This window comes from Neoarius graeffei, chromosome 24 (assembly GCF_027579695.1).
Source record: "Neoarius graeffei isolate fNeoGra1 chromosome 24, fNeoGra1.pri, whole genome shotgun sequence".
Taxonomy (NCBI): Eukaryota; Metazoa; Chordata; class Actinopteri; order Siluriformes; family Ariidae; genus Neoarius; species Neoarius graeffei.
In genome coordinates, this window is record NC_083592.1 from 2,660,997 (window position 1) to 2,684,607 (window position 23,611).

The following is a 23,611-nucleotide window of genomic DNA, read 5'->3' on the forward strand; positions in this document are numbered from 1 at the left end:
TGTGCACTCAGTCGAGCAGCAGCAGTGTGTTGGTGCTGAAACAGAACCTGCTCTGTTGTTGTAAAATCTCAGAACAGTTCCACAGTGTGACGCACTGCTCAGTGCAGTGATGTAAATGTGCTGCTGTGATTTATATCTGTACAACCCTCAATCTCTATTTTGTGTGCATGTGTGCACAGGTGTGTATGGTGCTGACCCTGAGCAGGGGATGGGGGGCTTCCTGGACATCCTCAAAGGAGGAACAGAACGCTTCCTCACCAACATCAAAGACACATCCTCCAAAGTTATACAGTCTGTGGCCAGGTGAGAGAGAGAGAGAGAGAGAGACACACACACACACACACACACACACGCACGCGCAACCCAGGGACACCTTAGATCACTTGGACAGCATGATGGTGAAAGTTGAATTTTAAACAGACTGCCCTGTGCCTGCATGTGCTTACATCTGCACTTTACACACACGCGCGTGCACGCAATGAGGAAGTGAGGGCTTCTTTCATCATTAACCACACTGTGGGACTTGTGTAAAAACTTTTAATCCATTTAACTTGTTTCTCTTGCGCGCGCGCACACGCGTCATTTACATCTGTTAATTTTAAATACCTCCCATCTAAGGCGCCGTTTACACGTTCCCGGGTATTTTTAAAAATGCAGACCTTTGCCTTCGTTTGTGCCTTTCGTTTATACACAAACTGAGTTTTTTCCTCTGAAAACGATATTTTCTAAAAACCCCGGCAAAAGTGGAGATTTTTTGAAAACTCCGTTTTGTGTTTGTGTGTAAAGAGACCAAAACGGAGTTTTAGGCAATCTTCGCGCCACAAAAGAGCGACCATTGTACATATGACAAGCATGGAAACACTCAGAGTAGCAGCATTTCTGTTATTAAGAGCTATATTCGCAAAGCTCATAAAGCTCATTGACCAGCAGAGACGCATTAGCGCTCGGAGGGCAGCAATTGCAGGGCTTCTGGTGACCAAAAGAGCCCGACCGTACCACCGCCAGCGTCGGCGGTTTTCGATGAGGCTTCTGATTGGCTTGTGTGGAATTGTCATTCTTCTAACACTGCCACCGACAGTCTTGGCGTAGTTTAACAGCTCTTGACAGCGTATTTATGCGGATCAATATAAAGGTAATTTAAAAAAAAAAAAACGCAGCTGTGTGCACGAAGTTATTTTGGAAAACGGAGTTTAGAAAATGTGTTTTTTAAAAATACCCGGGTATGTGTAAACAGCGCCTAAATCACCTCCGCTCCATTATCCTGATGAGTATTGCTCCCCCCACTGTGTGTGTGTGTGTGTGTGAGAGCTGAAACTTTGCTCTGAGTTGCTGTTGTGTTTCAGCTGTCAGAACAACAGTTCAAGTCTACTGTTCTGAGGTTTGAGATCACTCAGTACGACTCTAGGCTGCTGAGACTCTTGAGTTCTAGAATGCGCACAAACGTTTTAGAAAGCAGGACCTCTGAATATCTAGAAACCTCAAAGATTCTAGAATGCAGGAGTTCTAGAACACTATGATTGACTGATTTGCTTTACATAAGCTTGGAGTTCTGGAATACCTGACACGATTCTCCAGTCCTGAAGTTCTGCATGGTTCTAGAATGCAGTAGTCCTGATGTTCTATAATGTTCAGCATGAATCTGTGATCCTTAAGGTCCAGAATACTTACTAGATTCTAGAATACTGGACTTCTGACTGGAGAAATACTGTTCAACAGGCCTGGAGTTTTAGAACGTTCATCATGATTGTAACGTCTGAAATTTTAGAACGCTCAGCATGGCTCTGGAATGCCGCAGTTTAGAACGGCACACGTCTGAAGTACTTGCTAGAACACTACACGTGATGGAATGCGAGAGATCTGGAGTTGCAGAGCGCTCGAGCACTTGCCATGCCTGGCTCTAGAAAGCTGGTGCTCTAGAATACTCGCCGTGGTTTTAAACGCTGGAGTTTAGAGGTTCTAGAACGCTGCACGTTTGTAAGATGTTTTTCTCATAGTATGCTCAAAGTGAGAAGGTTGCAGAACGCACCTGGAGCGGTTGTGTTCTGGAGTGATTTAAGCCTTAAGGTTCTCCCACAGTGGAACACGGTTCTCATGTTCAGTTCTGTTTGTTTTTGTTTGAGTTGTAATTATTTTGTTCATTATTTCTGTTCATTCTGTTTCTGAATGTTGTGGTCATGTAACTCCGCCCACCACGTGCAGCTCCAGGTAACTATTAGCCATCTCTGTGCTGTGTGTGTGGGAGATGTAGTGTTTCTGTTTTTATCTATTTAATCAGAGTAATTATGATTTAATTATTATACACTTCCCCCTCTGTATGAATGTGAACTGCTGCCTTGAGTGTGCACGTTATATTTGTGATGTACAACCCTGATTCCAAAAAAAGTTGGGACAAAGTACAAATTGTAAATAAAAACGGAATGCAATGATGTGGAAGTTTCAAAATTCTATATTGTATTCAGAATAGAACATAGATGACATATCAAATGTTTAAACTGAGAAAATGTATCATTTAAAGAGAAAAATTAGGTGATTTTAAATTTCATGACAACAACACATCTCAAAAAAGTTGGGACAAGGCCATGTTTCCCACTGTGAGACATCCCCTTTTCTCTTTACAACAGTCTGTAAACGTCTGGGGACTGAGGAGACAAGTTGCTCAAGTTTAGGGATAGGAATGTTAACCCATTCTTGTCTAATGTAGGATTCTAGTTGCTCAACTGTCTTAGGTCTTTTTTTGTCGTATCTTCCGTTTTATGATGCGCCAAATGTTTTCTATGGGTGAAAGATCTGGACTGCAGGCTGGCCAGTTCAGTACCCGGACCCTTCTTCTACGCAGCCATGATGCTGTAATTGATGCAGTATGTGGTTTGGCATTGTCATGTTGGAAAATGCAAGGTCTTCCCTGAAAGAGACGTCGTCTGGATGGGAGCATATGTTGCTCTAGAACCTGGATATACCTTTCAGCATTGATGGTGTCTTTCCAGATGTGTAAGCTGCCCATGCCACACGCACTAATGCAACCCCATACCATCAGAGATGCAGGCTTCTGAACTGAGCGCTGATAACAACTCGGGTCGTCCTTCTCCTCTTTAGTCCGAATGACACGGCGTCCCTGATTTCCATAAAGAACTTCAAATTTTGATTCGTCTGACCACAGAACAGTTTTCCACTTTGCCACAGTCCATTTTAAATGAGCCTTGGCCCAGAGAAGACGTCTGCGCTTCTGGATCATGTTTAGATACGGCTTCTTCTTTGAACTATAGAGTTTTAGCTGGCAACGGCGGACGGCACGGTGAATTGTGTTCACAGATAATGTTCTCTGGAAATATTCCTGAGCCCATTTTGTGATTTCCAATACAGAAGCATGCCTGTATGTGATGCAGTGCCGTCTAAGGGCCCGAAGATCACGGGCACCCAGTATGGTTTTCCGGCCTTGACCCTTACGCACAGAGATTCTTCCAGATTCTCTGAATCTTTTGATGATATTATGCACTGTAGATGATGATATGTTCAAACTCTCTGCAATTTTATACTGTCGAACTCCTTTCTGATATTGCTCCACTATTTGTCGGCGCAGAATTAGGGGGATTGGTGATCCTCTTCCCATCTTTACTTCTGAGAGCCGCTACCACTCCAAGATGCTCTTTTTATACCCAGTCATGTTAATGACCTATTGCCAATTGACCTAATGAGTTGCAATTTGGTCCTCCAGCTGTTCCTTTTTTGTACCTTTAACTTTTCCAGCCTCTTATTGCCCCTGTCCCAACTTTTTTGAGATGTGTTGCTGTCATGAAATTTCAAAGGAGCCAATATTTGGCATGAAATTTCAAAATGTCTCACTTTCGACATTTGATATGTTGTCTATGTTCTATTGTGAATACAATATCAGTTTTTGAGATTTGTAAATTATTGCATTCCGTTTTTATTTACAATTTGTACTTTGTCCCAACCTTTCTGGAATCGGGGTTGTACACTACCGTTCAAATGTTTGGGGTCACTTTGAAATGTCCTTATTTTTGAAAGAAAAGCACTGTTCTTTTCAATGCAGATCACTTTAAACTAATCAGAAATCCACTCTATACATTGCTAATGTGGTAAATGACTATTCTAGCTGCAAATGTCTGGTTTTTGGTGCAATATCTCCATAGGTGTATAGAGGCCCATTTCCAGCAACTCTCACTCCAGTGTTCTAATGGTACAATGTGTTTGCTCATTGCCTCAGAAGGCTAATGGATGATTAGAAAACCCTTGTACAATCATGTTAGCACAGCTGAAAACAGTTGAGCTCTTTAGAGAAGCTATAAAACTGACCTTCCTTTGAGCAGATTGAGTTTCTGGAGCATCACATTTGTGGGGTCGATTAAATGCTCAAAATGGCCAGAAAAATGTCTTGACTATATTTTCTATTCATTTTACAACTTATGGTGGGAAATAAAAGTGTGACTTTTCATGGAAAACATAAAATTGTCTGGGTGACCCCAAACTTTTGAACGGTAGTGTATGACCCATCCTGTAAATCCTGTGTTCTGACTGGCTGACACATGAGTATAGTCATAATGATGTATAAAGTCATGTCTGTTACTGTACCATGTGATCATGCTGTAATGCAGCGTCCGCACACAGTGCCCCCTGCAGGTGCAGTTCAGTGTAGCGTTTGTCCTGTTCGTGTTGCTGTTTACTTCCTCAGAGCAGTGAACTGTCCAGTCAGTGTTCCAGATTGACTGGAGTGAAGTGTTATTTGCTGTTGACAGGGTGATCAGCCATACTGGTGACATCATGCTGAGCTCAGAGAACACCTTCCTGACTTTCCCAATAGGAATTGCGTGTGGAAGGGGCATTTCAATTCTAGCTAATTATTGTTTGTGTTTGCCATAAACCTATTATAATGCAGAAACGGAGAATGTTCTACACTCCACACACAGCAGTGATGGAGATTAAAGGTGATGTAATAGGCAGGGAATAATCAGCACTCTTTCAGGATGTCTTGATAAGCTTCTGAATAAGATTGGGATGGTTTAACTTAAGTGTGTGTGTGTGTGTGTGTGTGTGTGTGTGTGTGTGTGTCAGCTATGCTAAAGGAGATCTGGACCTGTCCTACATCACTTCCAGAATAGCAGGTGAGCGAGAGAGACACACACACACACACACACACACACACACATGCAGAACATGAGATAAAGACTAACGTATTCTGTAATGGTGTTAATAAACTACACTGACTGTAATAACTGTAGTTTAGAGTACATTGCTGGCAGTCAGTGTAATTCCAGGTGGAGAAACTAATCAGTGCGGTGATGAGTTGTTCTTATGGCAACATGCTCCAGGGTTCTAACTCTGTCTTTTCAGTGTATCAGGCCGACACGCAGCGTTTTCTTCCCGCTATGCCCACAATATTGCTGACACGCCTGTAAAAGTTGCCGCTACATGAATAAAAAGACTCGTCAATCTTGAAAATGTGGCCTTTTGGTTAATTTTCTCTTGTTATGCCCCACGCGGGGTGACGGCGCACCACCATGTGAATGTTCTACACTCGGACACACTCCACTCCCCGTCCACGTCAGCGCCCAGTGCGCAGCTGCCCGAGTTGTTCTGTGTGGAGATGGTCACGGATCGTACTCGTCCGCTATCCCTCCTTCCTCATGCTGCGTTTGTGGTAAAGTGCCATCCGTGTTAAGAGACGCTTACGCCCCATGCAGTAATACACACCGGTCCCCGAGTTAGATCTGGATCGCCATGTCCTGTAATTGAATGAATGGCTGAAGCTGAAAATAAAGCTGACACTTGGTGAACGTCAAATGGTTGTTTTTGATTTAAGACTTATTACAGTGCCTTGAAAAAGTATTCATACCCCTTGAACTTTTTCACATTTTTCCACCTTACAACCACGAACTTAAAAGTTTTTATACCTCCACCATCTTGCAGGAGGCATTATGTTTTCGGGTTGTGCGTCCGTGCGTGCGTCCGTCCCGAAACCTTGTGAACGCGATATCTCAAAGGCTAATGAAAGGAATTTCACCAAACTTTCACCATTTGTGCGCTTTGGGACAAACATGAACTGATTAGATTTTGAGATCAAAAGGTCAAGGTCGCTGTGAGGTCAAATGTCTGTCCAAAAACCTTGTGAACACAATATCTCCAAGGCAAATGCAAGTAATTTCACCAGGTCAAGATTACTGTGAGGTCAAATGTCCATCCCCAAATCACAACTTAATAAGGCGTGTAGTCCACCAGGCGGGGGAATCCCCATCGATGGCGTTGAGTTCTATCTAGTTTATTGAGATTTTATGTGATGGACCAACACAGAGTAGCACATAATTGTGAAGTGAAACGAAAATGATAAATGGTCTTCAAAATTTTAAACAAATAAAAATCTGAAAAATGTGGTGTGCATTAGTATTCAGCCCCCTGTACTCTGATGCCTCTAAATACAATCCAGTGCAATCAATTGCCTTCAGAAGTCATCTAATTAGTTAAGAGTCCTACTGTGTGTAATTTACTCTCAGCATAAATACACTTGTTCTGTGAAGGCCTCAGTGGTGTGTTAGAGAACACTGAAGAACAAACAGCATCATGAAGACCAAAGAACTCACCAGACAGGTCAGGGATAAAGTTCTGGAGAAGTTTAAAGCAGGGTTAGGTTATTAAAAAAATATCCCAAGCTCTGAACATCTCAAGAAGCACTGTTCAATCCATCATTCAAAAATGGAAAAAGTATGGCACAACTGCAAACCTACCAAGACATGGCCGTCCACCTAAACTGACAGAGCGAGCAAGGAGAGCACTGGTCAGAGAAGCAGCCAAGAGGCCCATGATCACTCTGGAGGAGCTGCAGAAATCCACAGCTCAGGTGGGAGAATCTGTGCACAGGACAACTATAAGTCGTACACTCCACAAATCTGGCCTTTTTGGAAGAGTGGCAAGAAGAAAGCCGTTGTTGAAAGACGGCATAATAAGTCCCATTTGCAGTTTGCCAGAAGCCATGTAGGGGACACAGCAAACGTGGAAGAAGGTGCTTTGGTCAGATGAGACCAAAGTTGAACTTTTTGTCCTAAATGCAAAGCGCTATGTGTGGCGGAAAACCAACACTGCTCATCACCCTGCACACACCATCCCCACTGTGAAACATGGTGGTGGCAGCATCATGCCATGGGGATGCTTTTCTTCAGCAGGGACAGGGAAGCTGGTCAGAGTTGATGGGAAGATGGATGGAGCTAAATACAGGGCAATCCTGGAAGAAAACCTGTTGGAGGCTGCAAAAGACTTGAGACTGGGAAGGAGATTCACCTTCCAGCAAGACAATGACCCTAAACATACAGCCAGAGCTACAATGGAATGGTTTAGATCAAAGAATATTCATGTGTTCGAATGGCCCAGTCAAAGTCCAGACCTAAATCCCATTGAGCATCTGTGGCAAGACTTGAAAATTGCTGTTCACAGACGCTCTCCATCCAATCTGGCTGAGCTTGAGCTATTTTGCAAAGAAGAATGGGCAAAAATTTCAGTGTCTAGATGTGCAAAGCTGGTAGAGACATACCACAAAAGACTTGCAGCAAAAGGTGACTCTACAAAGTATTGACGCAGGGGGGCTGAATACTAATGCACACCACATTTCTCAGACTTTTATTTGTTTAAAATTTTGAAGACCATTTATCATTTTTGTTTCACTTCACAATTATGTGCTACTCTGTGTTGGTCTATCACATAAAATCTCAATAAAAAACTTTAAGTTCGTGGTTGTAAGGTGGAAAAATGTGAAAAAGTTCAAGGGGTATGAATACTTTTGCAAGGCACTGTATAATAATATTCAACTATTAGGGACATTTATAGAATAAAAACAAAACGATCACAGCAACTTTTGGCAAAAAAAATCTCCTAAATATTCCCAAAAACGGTGAGTTTCAGGGAGGCCTGCAAGGGCCAGGAAATGCACTAGAATGCATCTCTGAGCCGAGCATGTAGAACCCATGAGCTTTTGGGCCCCTGAACCCCCTGGCTGTTATGACTGGTGCCACTATGGTGATATTTTGGTCTCGTTAGAACCCTGTGCTCAACATTAAAGTGGATAACAGTTACATAAACACTGAGCTTTAATGGTACACTCCTCATGTAGTGTAGCATTAACACTGTGTGTGTGTGTGTGTGTGTGTGTGTGTGTGTGTGTGTGTGTGTAGTCATGTCGTTCCCAGCTGAAGGGGTGGAGTCAGCTATTAAGAACAACATTGAGGATGTGCGTCTGTATCTGGACTCTCGGCACGCAGGTCACTACGCTGTGTATAACCTGTCCAGACGCTTGTACAGACCGAGCCGCTTCCACAACCGGGTCAGACACACACACCCCTGAGATAGCAACTGTGTGGCTACTTAAGTGTACTTGGGTATGCATGTATATGATATTGTGTGTGTGTGTAGGTGAGGGAGTGTGGTTGGCAGGTACGTCGTGCTCCCACACTGACGAGTCTCTACAGTGTGTGTAAGAGCATGCACCAGTGGCTCAAACAGGACCAGAGGAACATCTGCATCATACACTGCTTAGTACGTGCACACACACTTTCTAACTGCTCTCCCAGTCGTAATGTATAAAGACAAAGCTTATGGAGAACAGAAGATATTAACTGTGTGTGCGTGCGTGCAGGATGGGCGTGCGGCGTCGGCTGTAGCAGTGTGTTCGTTCCTGTGTTTCTGTCGTCTCTTCTCCACAGCTGAGGCTGCAGTGTACATGTTCAGCATGAAGCGCTGTCCACCGGGTATCACACCCTCACACAAAAGGTAACACACACATTCAAACAGTGACTCCGCCCACTGAGGTTGAGTGTTGAATTCAACCTGAAATAAAACGGAAGATGGAGAACCATGTAAATGATTTCCATGAGTTATTTATTAGCTGTTTTAAACACTGAACCTGGTATCGCGCACACAGCTCTTCCCGTGTGTGTGTGTGTGTGTGTGTGTTGGTTTCCTGTGCAGTGTGTAGCTCGGTGTTCTCTGGCCCTCAGGCTGAGTTCTGTGTAAGTGTGTGGTTTTTCTCTGACACGGGGGGAGGGGAAGACTGAGCAAGAAAATTACAAAAGTTGAGTGCATAAGTATTGATCCCCCTCCACTGTGTGATGCTCTACATTAGTCGTGATGTAACGAGTATTATAGAGTGGACCTGTGCAGGTGAAGGGTCACATGACCTCAGTATAACTCCACCTGTTCCTGAAAGAACTGTGTTAAAGAACGAGTTTCAATCAGGGTTTGGTTAGAGAATTCTATCACAAACTTTAACCATCCTGCAGAGTGACGTTTACATCAATGTTATTTAAAAAAGGATGGAATACAGCCCGTCCCTGATGGAGGGGATTAGTCGGAGCAGTGAGGACTGAGGGTCTGGAGGGGTCCACAGCTCAGAGCCACACGGGAATTACAGCCTTCATAGTGTGAAGGATTGATCATTAGTATTACTCATTTTATTTATTAATTATTTAAATAATGAGTCGTTTCCCTGTCCATCTACAGAGTCCTGCTCCGTTATCTTGTAAAATAAACTTTTAGAATGTTTTATTTAGAAAATATTGACTGAATTTGAGGAATTGGAAATCTTTTGAGGAAACCTTCCTGAAGTCCTGTGAGAAGAAAGCTGACTCTGTGGTTTATCAGCCTGTGGCGCCCCCTGCTGGCGCACGGCATTATTTACACGTTTATGGATGATATAAGTAAGATTCTTGTTGTAATATTGCCCCGAAGTCATTCATGATTTAGGTTTTTACCCTTTTCCTCTTCTCGGGAAAGCTGCAAGCAGGTAAAAGTTGGAAGTGTGTGTTTACTGAAACGTCCCAGCTCACTCCTAACTCACTAATTCCTAGTACTTAGATTCTGGAAAACCTTTTGAATCTGTGACCCGAAGTCACCTTATAGAAAAGCTGTGCAGGTCCCTGTGGGTTGCTATAGCAACCACACTGTAGCCAGAATGCACGAGAATACCGCATCTTCTCAAGGCATCATCTTTTCACACACAAGCTTCAAAAGCGGCTAAAAATAATTTGGCACCAAAGCACGGTTTCTACCCCGCCAAGTTTTTATTGTAGGTATCTTCAAGTACACGGCTCTGATGACCTGATACTGCAGGTGTGTATAGATTGTACAGTAATTATTGCTGTGTGTGTGTTTTGAGGGTTAGTGGTGACCTGAGATGTGCTAATTGACTGCAGGTATATAGAGTACATGTGTGACATGATGGCGGAGGAGCCCATAATCCCCCACAGCAAGCCCATAATGCTCCGCTCCATCGTCATGACGCCCGTGCCACTCTTCAACAAGCAGAGAAACGGCTGCCGGCCCTTCTGTGAGGTCTACGTCGGAGACGAGCGAGTCGCCACCACCTCGCAGGAATATGACAGGATGAGGTGAGTCACATGATCAGTTACAACTTCCTGTTTTTGCCCATGTTTGAAATCCCCCCAGCTGAGAGAAGACTGATGGTCTGGATTTTCAGTAACAGTGATTGATTGAAACTCTGTATGTGTACAGGGACTTTAAGATCGAGGATGGCAGAGCTGAGATTCCCCTCAACGTGTTGGTGCAGGGTGATGTGCTGGTTATCATCTACCATGCTCGCGCGACACTCGGGGGACGCCTTCAGGCCAAGGTGAGTGAGAGAGAGAGAGAGAGAGGGAGAGATGGTGATATTATTGTAGAAAGTTGTGTGTGTTGATGTATTTTGGGGTGTGTTCTGTGTAGATGGCCTCCATGAAGATGTTCCAGATTCAGTTCCACACTGGTTTTGTTCCTCAAAATGCCACAACCGTCAAATTCGCCAAGTGAGTGAGGAACAGGGCTGATCTCAGATCAGAGACTCGTTTACTGTTTTGATGGTATAATGGAAATTAGAGTTATTCTGGACAGCCAGAATCAAGTGTAGAGCCAGAATGAATGAACAAACATCATAAAGGTTAAATAAAATTGAAGAATTTTTTTTTTTTTTTTTAAATTATACAGGTATGATCTGGATGCATGTGACATCCAGGAGAAATACCCCGACCTTTTCCAAGTGAACCTGGATGTGGAGGTAGAGCCTCGTGATCACCCTGCCCACAAGACTCCACCCTGGGAGAACTTCTCCACTAAAGGCCTCAATCCCAAGATCCTATTCTCCAGCCGAGACGAGCAGCAGGAGATCCTGGCCAAGTTTGGTGAGAAACTCTGCTTCCAGTGTGTTTCAGAGGCGTGGGTTAGGATCTCACGTGGGGTGGAGAATCTCCGATCTCTAAAATAATCAGGTCAGGAAGTCATGTGGAAGTGCATCAAGTGTAAACCCGTATATCTCTTTCTTCCTCTGTGTTTCTGTAGGGAAGCCAGAACTTCCTCGGCAGCCAGGTTCTACTGTGTTCTATGACTCGGGCTGTGCAGAGCCAGAACATTCTCCTGAAGAACGGAGTGCAGACTCTCCCTCACCTCCCAGCACCAGCACAGACTCCAACGCTAACAACTTCTTCCAGACCCTGGACTGGGAGGGTACGCTGCTCTCCTCACACGTCACCTCTTGCAGCGTAATCTGAAATGCTGTGTTAAGATGGTGCCAATATTAATACTTTACATCCCAGTAGTGGTTTAACACTGCTGTCATGATTCAGAATGAGTGATGCGCTACACTGCTACTTTCTTTTCTAAATCAAGTCTTGGTGGGAATCGTAGTTTGATCTGTTTAGTTTCTGGAAGGTTTCTCGGAGTGAAAGCAGGAGCCCCAGTGTCCCTGGAGCACAGTGGGTGGAGTTCAAGTGAAATTCAACCAACCGATTGCAGACTTGATCGTGTGAGATCGCCCCAGCCATTCTTTGACTCCATGCATGTCTGTGAAGATTCTCAATCATCCAGGTCATAGTAAACTGTGGGTGGTAGAAATGGGCAACTGGACTTGCTTGAAGATTCTTGAAAACGTTTCACCTCTCGTCCAAAAGGCTTCCTCAGTTCTGTCTGACTAATTGGATACTCCCTATTAGTCAGACAGAACTGAGGAAGCCTTTTGGACGAGAGGTGAAACGTTTTCAAGAATCTTCAAGCAAGTCCAGTTGCCCATTTCTACCACCCACAGTTGACTCCATGCACTGCTTAGCATACAGCACTGCTTTAGCCAAGTTGGCAGCTACCCAGTTTTTGCTCTACGCCGTTGCTAATGTTGCGTCTTTAGCACTAGCCATCTGTGTGTTAGTCGGGTTTGCTAGCAGTCATTAGGCTAACTTTTTTAATACTGTTTTTATAAAATTGTTTAGTAAAGTAAATTGTTTAGCTTCACTGGGACTGTGTGCATTTTCCTGACTTCAGGTGGGTTAAATACAGAGAGAATTTCACCGCGCTGTAATGAATGAATGTGGCAAAGGCTTCTAGCTCTAAAAATCTGATCAGAAATTTTCTGTAACCATGTGTGGGTGTTTTTTTTAAACTGGCAACAAAATCTGCCAAGCAACAGACTTCACTTATCTGAAGTTTACATCTCTCTCTGCTCGATAACACGCATGCAGTACTGACACCGATGTGAGTAAACAATTCTGTTGCCATAGCAACATGATTCTTGCCATCTAAAAGATCGCTTTTCTTGGTGAATAAAAACAAATGAAAGCATGTCCCATAAAATGATCCGTGATGGGGATTATTTTTACACCCAACCGCTTGACGCTCAGCATCTTTAGGGTTGTTTACAGCAGCTTAGAAGCGATCGTGTCCAGGTTCCTTGCAGAGTCGTGTTTGGTGTCAGTGACGTCATGATTTGTCCTCCGCGTGATATCTGACCCTCAGAGAGAGAGAGAGAGAGTTCGGCGCCCAGGGACACTGTTTTTCTGTTAAAATAAAATCTGTGCACAGTATACAGATACAAATCTGAACAAGTGAGCACTGGAACATGTCTTGTGTGGATATTACCTGTCGGTATAAAGGAGTTTATTTTTGGGTTTTGTTCTGTTCAGAAGTGGGCGAGCCGCACCATCACACTGACGGTGTGTGTGGACCAGTGGATGAGCAGGACGATCTGAGTGGCGGCGAATCGGGTGAGGAATCGGTCTCCTACTCCGCCCCTGCAGAGGGAACCCTATCCCGTGATGCGAGCGAGCCTCTGTTTGAGGTGGAGTTCACGACCTCTGACCCCCAGCCTGACACGGAGGATCTGCTAGGCCTGAACTCTGACCCCTGCCCTCCAGCCGTCGCCCCAGAAACAGGAATGAAGAATTGCTCCAGTAACAGTGATTTGCTGAACAATCTGTTTGGCTCCACCCCTGGCCCTGCCCATACAGGGGAGACGGATGATCTGTTCTTCAGCAACACGCCCAGCCAGCCTTCAGCTGACCCTGATAGCCCCAACACAGCTGACTCCACTTCTACTGCCCCCAAAGGTACCCCACTACTGGCTCTGAGCCCTCCATCCACACGGTTCCCCTCAGCAGAACCATGATCTGGAGCATTTCAGAACCTGAGAGTTCAGGCATGCAAGAATTATTCTCTGGAAGCTAGAATAACTGCTGTAGCCTTCTAGGAGCACACAATGTTCCACAGCATTCACATTCCACACCCTCAGAACTCAGACATGCTGGAATTGTTCTGCCAAAAGGGTTCTAGAGCCTCAGATTTTTGGCTTTTTGTTTGTGTAGCAATCAATTATTTGAGAACACAAGAGTTCTAAACCCATGTTCTGTAATCCTCTCTCTCAACAGTCGATGACCTCTTCGACCCGTTTGGTGTGGGGTCAGGGGTCACGGGTGGAACAGACCCGTTTGGTGACCTGCTCAGGTCAGAGGGCGGCGGTCTCAAAGCTCCACCTCCTGCCACCAACTCCAGCCTCTTCGACCTCAGTAAGCGCCAGTATTCACTGATCACATGACCTCATCCTGAAGCTTGATCTGATTGGCTGTTAAACCCCACAGCAGTGTGATTTTTCTCTCAGCTGATTCTTGGTGTGTGTGTGTGCACGTTAAATGGATCGGTATGTTAATCAGACGTGATCTCAATGATAATTGGTGTAATTGAATAGATAAGCTCACGGGGGATGTGCCCAAGATGACCTCATCAGCGAGTCAGCCTGATTTATTGGGTGGCTGGGAAAGCTGGACCACCAGAACCTCTGGCACTGCAGCTAGCATGTCTGCTAATGCTAAAAAACCCACCTTCACTGGTAACCAATCAACTGATCAATCACATAATGTGTGTGTGTTTGTGTGTATCTCACATATACAGTTAGGTCCATATATATTTGGACACTGACACAAATTCTTTTTTTTACCTGTTTACTGAAACGTATTCAAGTTATAGTTATATAATGGACATAAAGTCCAGACTTTCAGCTTTCATTTGAGGGGATCCACATTAAAATTGGATGAAGGGTTTAGGAGTTTCAGCTACTTAACATGTGCCACCCTGTTTTTAAAGGGACCAAAAGTAATTGGACAATTGACTCAAAGGCTATTTCATGGGCAGGTGTGGGCAATTCCTTCGTTATGTCATTCTCAATTAAGCAGATAAAAGGCCTGGAGTTGATTTGAGGTGTGGTGCTTGCATTTGGAAGATTTTGCTGTGAAGAAAACATGCGGTCAAAGGAGCTCTCCATGCAGGTGAAACAAGCCATCCTTAAGCTGCGAAAACAGAAAAAAACCCATCCGAGAAATTGCTACAATATTAGGAGTGGCAAAATCTACAGTTTGGTACATCCTGAGAAAGAAAGAAAGCACTGGTGAACTCATCAATGCAAAAAGACCTGGACGCCCACAGAAGACAACAGTGGTGGATGATCGCAGAATAATTTCCATGGTGAAGAGAAACCCCTTCACAACAGCCAACCAAGTGAACAACACTCTCCAGGAGGTAGACGTATCAATATCCAAATCTACCATAAAGAGAAGACTGCATGAAAGTAAATACAGAGGGTTCACTGCACGGTGCGAGCCACTCATAAGCCTCAAGAATAAAAAGGCTAGATTGGACTTTGCTAAAAAAACATCTAAAAAAGCCAGCACAGTTCTGGAAGAACATTCTTTGGACAGATGAAACCAAGATCAACCTCTACCAGAATGATAGAAAGAAAAAAGTATGGCGAAGGCGTGGTACAGCTCATGATCCAAAGCATACCACATCATCTGTAAAACATGGCGGAGGCAGTGTGATGGCTTGGGCATGCATGGCTGCCAGTGGCACTGGATCACTAGTGTTTATTGATGATGTGACACAGGACAGAAGCAGCCGGATGAATTCTGAGGTATTCAGAGACATACTGTGTGCTCAAATCCAGCCAAACTGATTGGTCGGCGTTTCATAATACAGATGGACAACGACCCAAAACATAAAGCCAAAGCAACCCAGGAGTTTATTAAAGCAAAGAAGTGGAATATTCTTGAATGGCCAAGTCAGTCACCTGATCTCAACCCAATTGAGCAGCATTTCACTTGTTAAAGACTAAACTTCAGACAGAAAGGCCCACAAACAAACAGCAACTGAAAACCGCTGCAGTAAAGGCCTGGCAGAGCATTAAAAAGGAGGAAACACAGCGTCTGGTGATGTCCATGAGTTCAAGACTTCAGGCAGTCATTGCCAACAAAGGGGTTTCAACCAAGTATTAGAAATGAACATTTTATTTACAATTATTTAATTTGTCCAATTACTTTTGAGCCTCTGAAATGAAGGGATTGTGTTTAAAAAATGCTTTAGTTCCTCACATTTTTATGCAATCATTTTGTTCAACCCACTGAATTGAAGCTGAAAGTCTGAACTTCAACTGCATCTGAATTGTTTTGTTCAAAATTCATTGTGGTAATGTACAGAACCAACATTAGAAAAATGTCTGTCCAAATATTTATGGACCTAACTGTACGTGTGTGTGTTTAGCTCCAGGTGTGTCCTCATCATTCTCGAAGGCTAAGTCTCAGAGCTTTGACCCCTTTGCTGACCTTGGTAACCTGGGCTCCACTCTGCCAGGTCAGATTCTCTCTCTCTCTCTCACTCACACACACACACACACACACAGAGAGTGTCAAATTTACTGTATGTTTCATGATTGATTGTGTTTCAGGCTCCTCTAGCAGTGGTTTCTCAGGTTCTGGATTTAAAGCAGCGCCCTCTGCTGGAACATCAAAGAGCTCGAGTCAGTCATGGCAGCAGGCCACATCTGGACCTGCTAATAAACCCTGGGCCCCTCCAAGTTCTGCCCCTAAACCCAGCACCGCCCAATCAGCAAAGCCCAACTACAACCTCAACTTTAGTGTGATTGGAGGGCGAGGGGAGCGAGGAATCAGGGGGCCAGGATTCGGTAAACACACACAAACACACTACTACATCCCCAACTGCTGCTCTACAGGGACACTGCGATATAACGCGCGCGCGCGTGTGTGTGTGTTCAGGTCCGAAGCCCAGGGTGAAGGAGGATGATTTTGAAGATTTGTTATCCACTCAGGGATTCGCCTCCAAACTGGATAAAAGGGGCGGACCACGCACCATTGCTGAGATGAGGAAACAGGAAATGAGTAGAGGGATGGATCCACTCAAACTACAGGTACACATGCACAGGTTGTGGTTGCTCTAAATGAGCAGTGAGCCAGGTGTGTGCGCATCACAGTGTGTGTGTGTGTGTGTGTTAGATTTTGGACTGGATTGAGGGGAAGGAGCGGAATATCCGCGCTCTGCTCTCCACATTACACACGGTGCTGTGGGAGGGAGAGACGCGCTGGAAACCCGTCAGTATGGCCGACCTGCTCACACCTGACCAGGTGAAGAAGTTCTACAGGAAAGCAGCGCTCATCGTCCATCCTGACAAGGTCTGTGTGTCTCACTCACACACACGCTGCAGTACATATGAAATTTTAAATTTCGTCATGATTTTGGTACAATTTTAAATGATGTATTCAAAAACACACTGAGCTCCATGTGAGGAGTAAATCTCTCTCTTCACCCAGCAGTGAACAATAAACACATTGCACTTTTTTCTCTCAACCTGCACCACAGTTATCCTGAGGTTGAGTCTGCAGATGATCTGAGAGTTCACTGGGACCAACTTTCTTCTCATTAATGACGATTGTGCAGTTGTTTCTGTGCTGTTGCCATGAGACACCAGGAAACTGCATGTTTCTGCTTTTTCAGCTAAATCAGATGTAAAGTTCAAATAAAATGAACCTGCAGAAAATCTTCGTGCTTTCACGTTATGCTGCCTCTATCCAGGTGAAATGTTCTTGACCTGTGAGCTGGTAGAAAACAGGTCTGTGGGTTCTGGGGATCTCTCTGAACTCTCATGTAGCAGTCGCTCCGTTTCACTGCTTTCCCCGTCTGTTTCTGACTGAGATACTGTAGCGTACTTCAGGAAGTCTGAGACCCTGGGATTCTCAGCAAACGTACTCAAGGTCAACACGTCACATCGTGGAAAATAAAATACAGTCCAGGGGGAAGTAATTGGGTTAATCAGCCAGTGATGCTGCGTATTTAATGTATTTTAATTTGAAAATAAACAGAATCTGTACGGCTGTAGTTTAAACACTCGCTGTGTTCTGTTGAAGTGTTCAGGTTAACCTCACAGCAGTCCTGGGGAACGAGTTCATAGCAGTGGTCTCACTTGTCCCACAGCTCACAACCATGAAGGTCATGAAGTTTTAAAAAAGAAAAGTGAGGGGGCAGGTGTGTCTCTTGTCCCTCCCCCTCCTTAAAAGTGTCATGCGCAGGGGGAGGAGCTCCATTATCATGTTGTATGTAAGTTAGTGTTTTTCTGCCCTGATTAGATTAATGCTGGCAGTTTGGGGGAAAACGAGCGTGAACACAGTTTAAGAAGAGCAGGAAGTGCTGTCGCGTTTCTCACTAACCTGTTGTTGTCCAGGCGGCGGGGCAGCCGTATGAGCAGTACGCCAAGATGATCTTCATGGAGCTGAATGATGCCTGGTCCGAGTTCGAGAACCAAGGATCTAAAGCGCTGTTCTGAGAGACGATACTGCACACGCACGCGTCCCTCTCAGGAACCGGAGGGAGAGAGACTTCAGAATAAACACGCATCTCTATAAACCCAACATGCCTTTAAACAGCGAGACAGACAGCAGAGTGGACCTGTCTGTCTCTCAGTGAAAGGACAGACAGTTGGAAGAGGAAATTCTCACCTGCGCTCACGTACGTGTGTGTGTGTGTGTGTGTGTGTGTGTGTGTGTGTTGGTTGTATGACTAAGGCAACAAAAGTGAAAGGAGTGTCACTTATTGATTTCCCCCGCCCCTTTGTCATCTCTTTCTGGTATTTGTTACTTACCAATTGTGTGTTCAGGTGTGTCACTCCACGTGGGTTGAATGTGTTTATGAACAGCTCGTAAGTCTTATTTATTGTTCATGAGGCTGCATACAAGCTGCTGATGTCACACCTGAAGAAAAGAAGTGTGTGTGTGGTTAAAATCATTCCAAAGCATCTACAGACGTGAATGTGCTTTATATAAAAGTTCTTATCAGCTGGAATGTACCATGACGTCCCTCCTTGTCTATACTTTCATTTCATTTCCCTCATTGTTCAGGGATGCACTGAATCAAGGTCTGAGGGAGAGAAAAAAATCAGTGGATTAAATTAAAGGACCCCATTCTGATCTGCTCCATTGTGTTTAGTTCACTAACGATCATTTAATACTCAATTACCAGCAAACTGTCCTTAAAGCAACACGCGGAGCTGCTTCAGAGCTCTGATCCTGAGGCGTCCCTCACTTTCTTTTCTCCCCAAAAATGACCAAATATTAATCTGTACGTCAAGTGTGAAAGAGAGAAAATGGACTTTTTTTTTTTTTTTCATAAATCATTATTTAACCGGTTTATAAAAGAGGACTGATTCCAGATTTTAGCTTGTGGCTTACAATATTTTGGATGAAACTAATGTTTGGAAAAAACCCGAGTAGTGATGAAGGACTTGTGCAGTATTTGTGGTGTTGGAGACGCTGATCATGACCCTGTGTATGCTGAGGAGTAAAGAGTGATGAATGGTGTGTTAGATCATTTCCAGCTGCCAGTAGCACAGAGACCCGGCACACTAACCAGCAGCGTGGAGACAGAATCGGCTCTACAAACTGTCACCATCCTCACACTGCGGAGAGCATCCCAGTAGGGGCTGGACTTAATGTTTAATAGTTAACCTATAATTTAAACCCTTCTTTTCCAAAGTTAAATCAGTGTGTTCCAGGATGTCAGTGTGTTTAGAAAAAAAAAAACTTTATCTGCCCAGTTCGTCGACATCCTCACACTGGAAATGAAGGAATCAATTCATGTTAACGCACTTGTCTGTATTTACAACCTCTCGGATCATTTGATGAAGCTTTTTAATGATGACACTATAAACCATGATTTAAGGGGAAATCTAACAAAAGTTTATCGGAGCACAGCTGCTGGTGTGTGTGTGTGTGTGTGTGTGTATTCAGAGGCAGTGATCACGTGGAGAAGGGAAAAAAAACAACCAAGTGGTGTTGAGAGATCACATATCTACAGCGTGGACGCAACGCTGGTTGGAAGCCTGTGGTGGTAAAAAAACATCTTCATATATAAAAAAAAAAGGGAAATTTAAGGTTGTGATTAAAGTGATGATTGCTCTCAGTGTTCTTGTTCGTTATTTTTCCATCATGTGTGTAAAATAATGCTCTATTTTGGTAAAAACATACCTCTTTATATTTTAGGGTTTCTTTTTTTTTCCCCCCACAGCCTTATCTCTTAGTTTCTTATTATTTTCTTAAATCCGTTTTACTAAAGACTGAGCTACATGATCTGCCTGTTCTTCTTCTTTTGGATTGTATGAAAAATAAACCACAGTCACCATGTAGATAAGCCTGAAGTGTTTTTATTGACACCGCAGCCATGTTTTACCTGCTAATGGTGTTTAATCCATCGTTAATCTCGTTCCTCTGATCTTAACTCATCACTGCTTTAAGTGTGTGGGACAGGAAGGAAGAGATCACTTGGTGTTGCACTGTTAGAGGAAAATAATCAACGATGGGGTGGTGTAATGAACCTCAAGTCGATTTATTTTACAAGGACATCAAATGTTTTATTCCTCTTGCACTACAGCGACTTTGCCAGTGATGACATTTTTGAATCAGGACTGCGATCCACAGAAGAATAAAGTCCGTGTTCATCGACACCACGTGTGCGCTCTCGTGTTAAGTTTTTCCTGCCACTTGTTTGTTAAGGATCTAAATCTACATCCAGATTTGCCACACTGTCTGTTGTTAAACGTGCCATAAATAAGAGTGATCTCTGACCTGTAGTGGTGTCCCAGTTCTCTGCTCCGCACAGATCCAGACCACTGGTACCTTCTGTAGAGATGATCATCCTCCACATCAACACACAAAGACCATGTTTATCATCTGAGAAATCCAAGTTCAGCCTCGAAACTTGATCATCACACACACACACACACACACGTCACAGTGGCAAAAAGTAACTCAGTAAATTCCACAGGGAAATGAATCCTTAAGTCTGAGTGAAAAATACTGTAGCGAGCGTGCAGCGTGGAAGAAGAGTCTGGAGACAGAAATCTTAGTTTCTCAGTCGTTAGTCTGTAGCTCTCGATAGCACTGGCTTGACCTTCACTAACACTACTAACACTACTGATGAACGCTACACTGGCTGGAAGGTGACTTCACTGCTGCGCCAACTCACGGTTAAACTCGCATTGGCCTTCGAGAAGGCCGAGGGCGATACATTTTTGGTCCCGACCACTATAAATCAAAATCTGATTGGTTAATTCATCTGTCACTTCCTCCATAAACATACACTGCCATGACCTTCTGTCCCGGCAATGAAGTCCTAACCAATGAGTGAGCAGCTCTAAACTCTTCTCAGCCTACAGACAACAAACAAAAACAATCTCATTGGAGAACTCGATTTTAATGTTTTCAGGACAGTAACCTTTTCAAGCACATTTGATAGAAAATGAGACCGAATTAGAAGAGAATAATTATCATGAACTTATGAAAGAATTTAAGTAAATATAAGATTTGAAATGCTGATCTGTTTGGGCTTCTCTGAAGGACTAGAAAGCCCTGACGGTTCCCTTCTGCCTGGTCACTAAACCAGCCATGGAGATGGAGATACACGCAGTGCACAGCTCTGAAGTGTGTCTCAGGTCCATCACTGTTCATGTTAAACTGTAAACACACACAAACCCGGCCCATAAGAGCCTGCAACTGGATGAAATTTGTTGGAAACAAAGCCTCAGATCTCAGCTTTGGAATGTGATGGGACAAAACGAAGTGCACTCCAGTGTGCGTCCGGACTCCACTAACCGACAGTGTGAATTTGGAGAAAATCTGAGAAAGTTACATTTTTCACTCAAAAACCCACAAATAGTAAAATAGTTTTTAGGGTGAAAACGTTACCTTTCTCTGATCTTCTCCAGTGCTGGTTCCTGAGGTTGTGACGTACACAGGAGTGCAAGTTTGTTCTGAATCTCACACTCCGGAGCTGAGATCTCGGGTTTACATTTCCCACTATTGACAGTTAAAGGTCCCATGGACAAAACGAAGTGCACTCCAGTGTGCGTCCGGACTCCACTAACCGACAGTGTGAATTTGGTTAAAGACCAAGCTGTTTTCAGATGCTTTCTGTTAAATAATTAATATTGTCTTCTTTTTTTAATAATTTTTACTTTCTCTGCATGTTTTAAATTTACTTTAATTTTAACTTTATTCTATTTTATTCTTTATTATTTTGAGTCTGGTTACTTAATTTTATTATTTTATTTCTACTATTGTTTAATTATTATTTTCTTTTAATTTTTTTTTAATTCTCTTAATTGTTTTAGAATAAAAATAAAATTATTTTATGTAATTTTATTTCTCTATTGTTTACTGTTTTTGTTTTTACTTCTGTAAAGCACATTGAACTGCCATTGTGTATGAAATGTGCTATATAAATAAACTTGCCTTGCCTTGCCATGGCATGGTGGTTTGTTGATGCTTTAAACGGGCTCGTGGAGGTTTCCGGATGTTATATCCGCAGCCTTTCTCGAAATGAACCCTCGGCACGTAAATATAGCCTCCTGGGAGAAAGACCCATTTCAGCGCTTTTCCCAGTGCGTCGTTTTGCTAATGAGAAGCAGGAGGCGGGGAAAGGTAGAGGGTGGGGGCGGGCCATGGGGGGAGGGGAAGGGGCTTGACCAAGCTGCGCGCACACATACTCGCTGCTATCAGCGCCTGTAGCCACGCTGCTAAGACAAAACCCCGTTCTCCCTCGGACTCCTTTCGTAAACTCAACGTGACACAGAGAACAGAGAGTGAGAGTGTTTGGAGTGGTAGTTTACGAACGTATAATACCCTAGGCTTGAACATGCACTCCATAACCAAAGAGGATAGAAGCAGCAACTACAGCAACATAGCGCTTATCCAACAGAAGACATGCATTGCGGAGCAATAGTCAAACATAAGCTCATAAGTTACAGTCAATTTCCAGACTAAACTCAGTTTAACAGAGCATGCTGCATGCTCTTTAGTTTTGTAGCGCAGATTACCTGGCTAACTGCAGGAAGCAGTTAGCTACACAGCTAATGTAGCCATTGCTAGGCTAACGCACCGATTTTAAAGCATGGCAAAACGACCAGTTATACACTTACTTGTTCGGTGTTTGTGGCTGATGCGGCAGGGATGCTTGGTACGGACCCAGGCTTCAGTGACAGTTGATGTGCAAAACCTGCCCTGTACTGTCCCAAGTTGTGGAAACATTCATCAGGAAAATGCTTCCGACAAACATACACCGTCTTAGGTAGACTCGACGGCGTATTATTGAAGTAAATAAAATTAAGCCACTGCGTCTTCAGGGGCTCTCCCGTCGGCAGTAAAAACAGACTCCTTTCTGTGTTGTCACATCCATGTACAGCGCAACTTCCATGTTTCGCTCGCTTAGGTGATGCCATGTTGTTGTGTCCTCTATGGTCTCCTCACTACAACTGGGTGGGGCAATCCATACAGTGGGTGGGAATCCAGAGGGGGGGCGTGGGGATCATCTCCCTTGCTGATGTAGTAAAGGGAAGAGCTTATCAACGCGCCGTTTTGATGCACCATTCTCAAATGTTGGGCATAGATTGGTTTACACATTATGAAATTTCTAGCCACTGGGGTGACTTAAGAAGGTCAGAGGAACTCATTTTAACGTTAAAAAACCTCAGAAAGTGAAAATTTCATGCCATGGGACCTTTAATAAACTCACTAACCCCACTCACCTTTAACCCTTCCTTTAGGAGACAATAACTTCTACAGACACTATAATGCACTCACTGTAAACACCAACTGCTTGAATCCTTGTAAAACAATACTGCACCTCAACCTGAGTATTAAAAAAATAAATCCCAGCCTGCTGACACTCACCAGGACTAACGCTAACAACCAGCAGGTCAGTGGAAGTTAGTTAGTTAGGTCGACCGTCAGGTCGCATCACGTCAGACACACGCTTGCTCCATAAGTCTCTTTGTTGCATTATATTCCTTAGCTCGTTTACATTGTCCAATCCAGTGTCAGACAATAAGTTGTCTACGTAAGTTATCCTTCTTCTACCTCTTCGAGGTCTTCCTTCTGTTGGTTGCCACAGTACCAATCTGTTTGCCATTTCGTCGGTGTGGCATACACAGTGTCCCGCGAGATGCATTCTTCTTTGCTGTACCTTTTTGGATCCT

At 43.9% G+C, this 23,611-nt stretch overlaps 1 protein-coding gene across 1 annotated transcript in view; it reads left to right on the forward strand.

Moving 5' to 3' along the window:
• gak (cyclin G associated kinase) overlaps nt 1-19,775 on the forward strand; it is a 31,494-nt gene extending 11,719 nt beyond the window's left edge. Inside the window, exons 11-28 of the mRNA XM_060907768.1 lie at nt 180-303; nt 5,068-5,117; nt 8,172-8,320; nt 8,410-8,532; nt 8,633-8,766; nt 10,188-10,382; nt 10,507-10,624; nt 10,717-10,796; nt 10,975-11,168; nt 11,326-11,490; nt 12,936-13,358; nt 13,677-13,814; nt 13,994-14,134; nt 15,838-15,927; nt 16,022-16,258; nt 16,350-16,501; nt 16,587-16,763; nt 17,810-19,775. Coding sequence (XP_060763751.1) covers nt 180-303; nt 5,068-5,117; nt 8,172-8,320; nt 8,410-8,532; nt 8,633-8,766; nt 10,188-10,382; nt 10,507-10,624; nt 10,717-10,796; nt 10,975-11,168; nt 11,326-11,490; nt 12,936-13,358; nt 13,677-13,814; nt 13,994-14,134; nt 15,838-15,927; nt 16,022-16,258; nt 16,350-16,501; nt 16,587-16,763; nt 17,810-17,911 — 2,792 coding nt within the window. The 3' untranslated portion in view covers nt 17,912-19,775. The remainder of the gene's footprint in view (nt 1-179; nt 304-5,067; nt 5,118-8,171; nt 8,321-8,409; nt 8,533-8,632; nt 8,767-10,187; nt 10,383-10,506; nt 10,625-10,716; nt 10,797-10,974; nt 11,169-11,325; nt 11,491-12,935; nt 13,359-13,676; nt 13,815-13,993; nt 14,135-15,837; nt 15,928-16,021; nt 16,259-16,349; nt 16,502-16,586; nt 16,764-17,809) is intronic.
• The last annotated feature ends 3,836 nt before the right edge of the window (nt 19,776-23,611 follow it).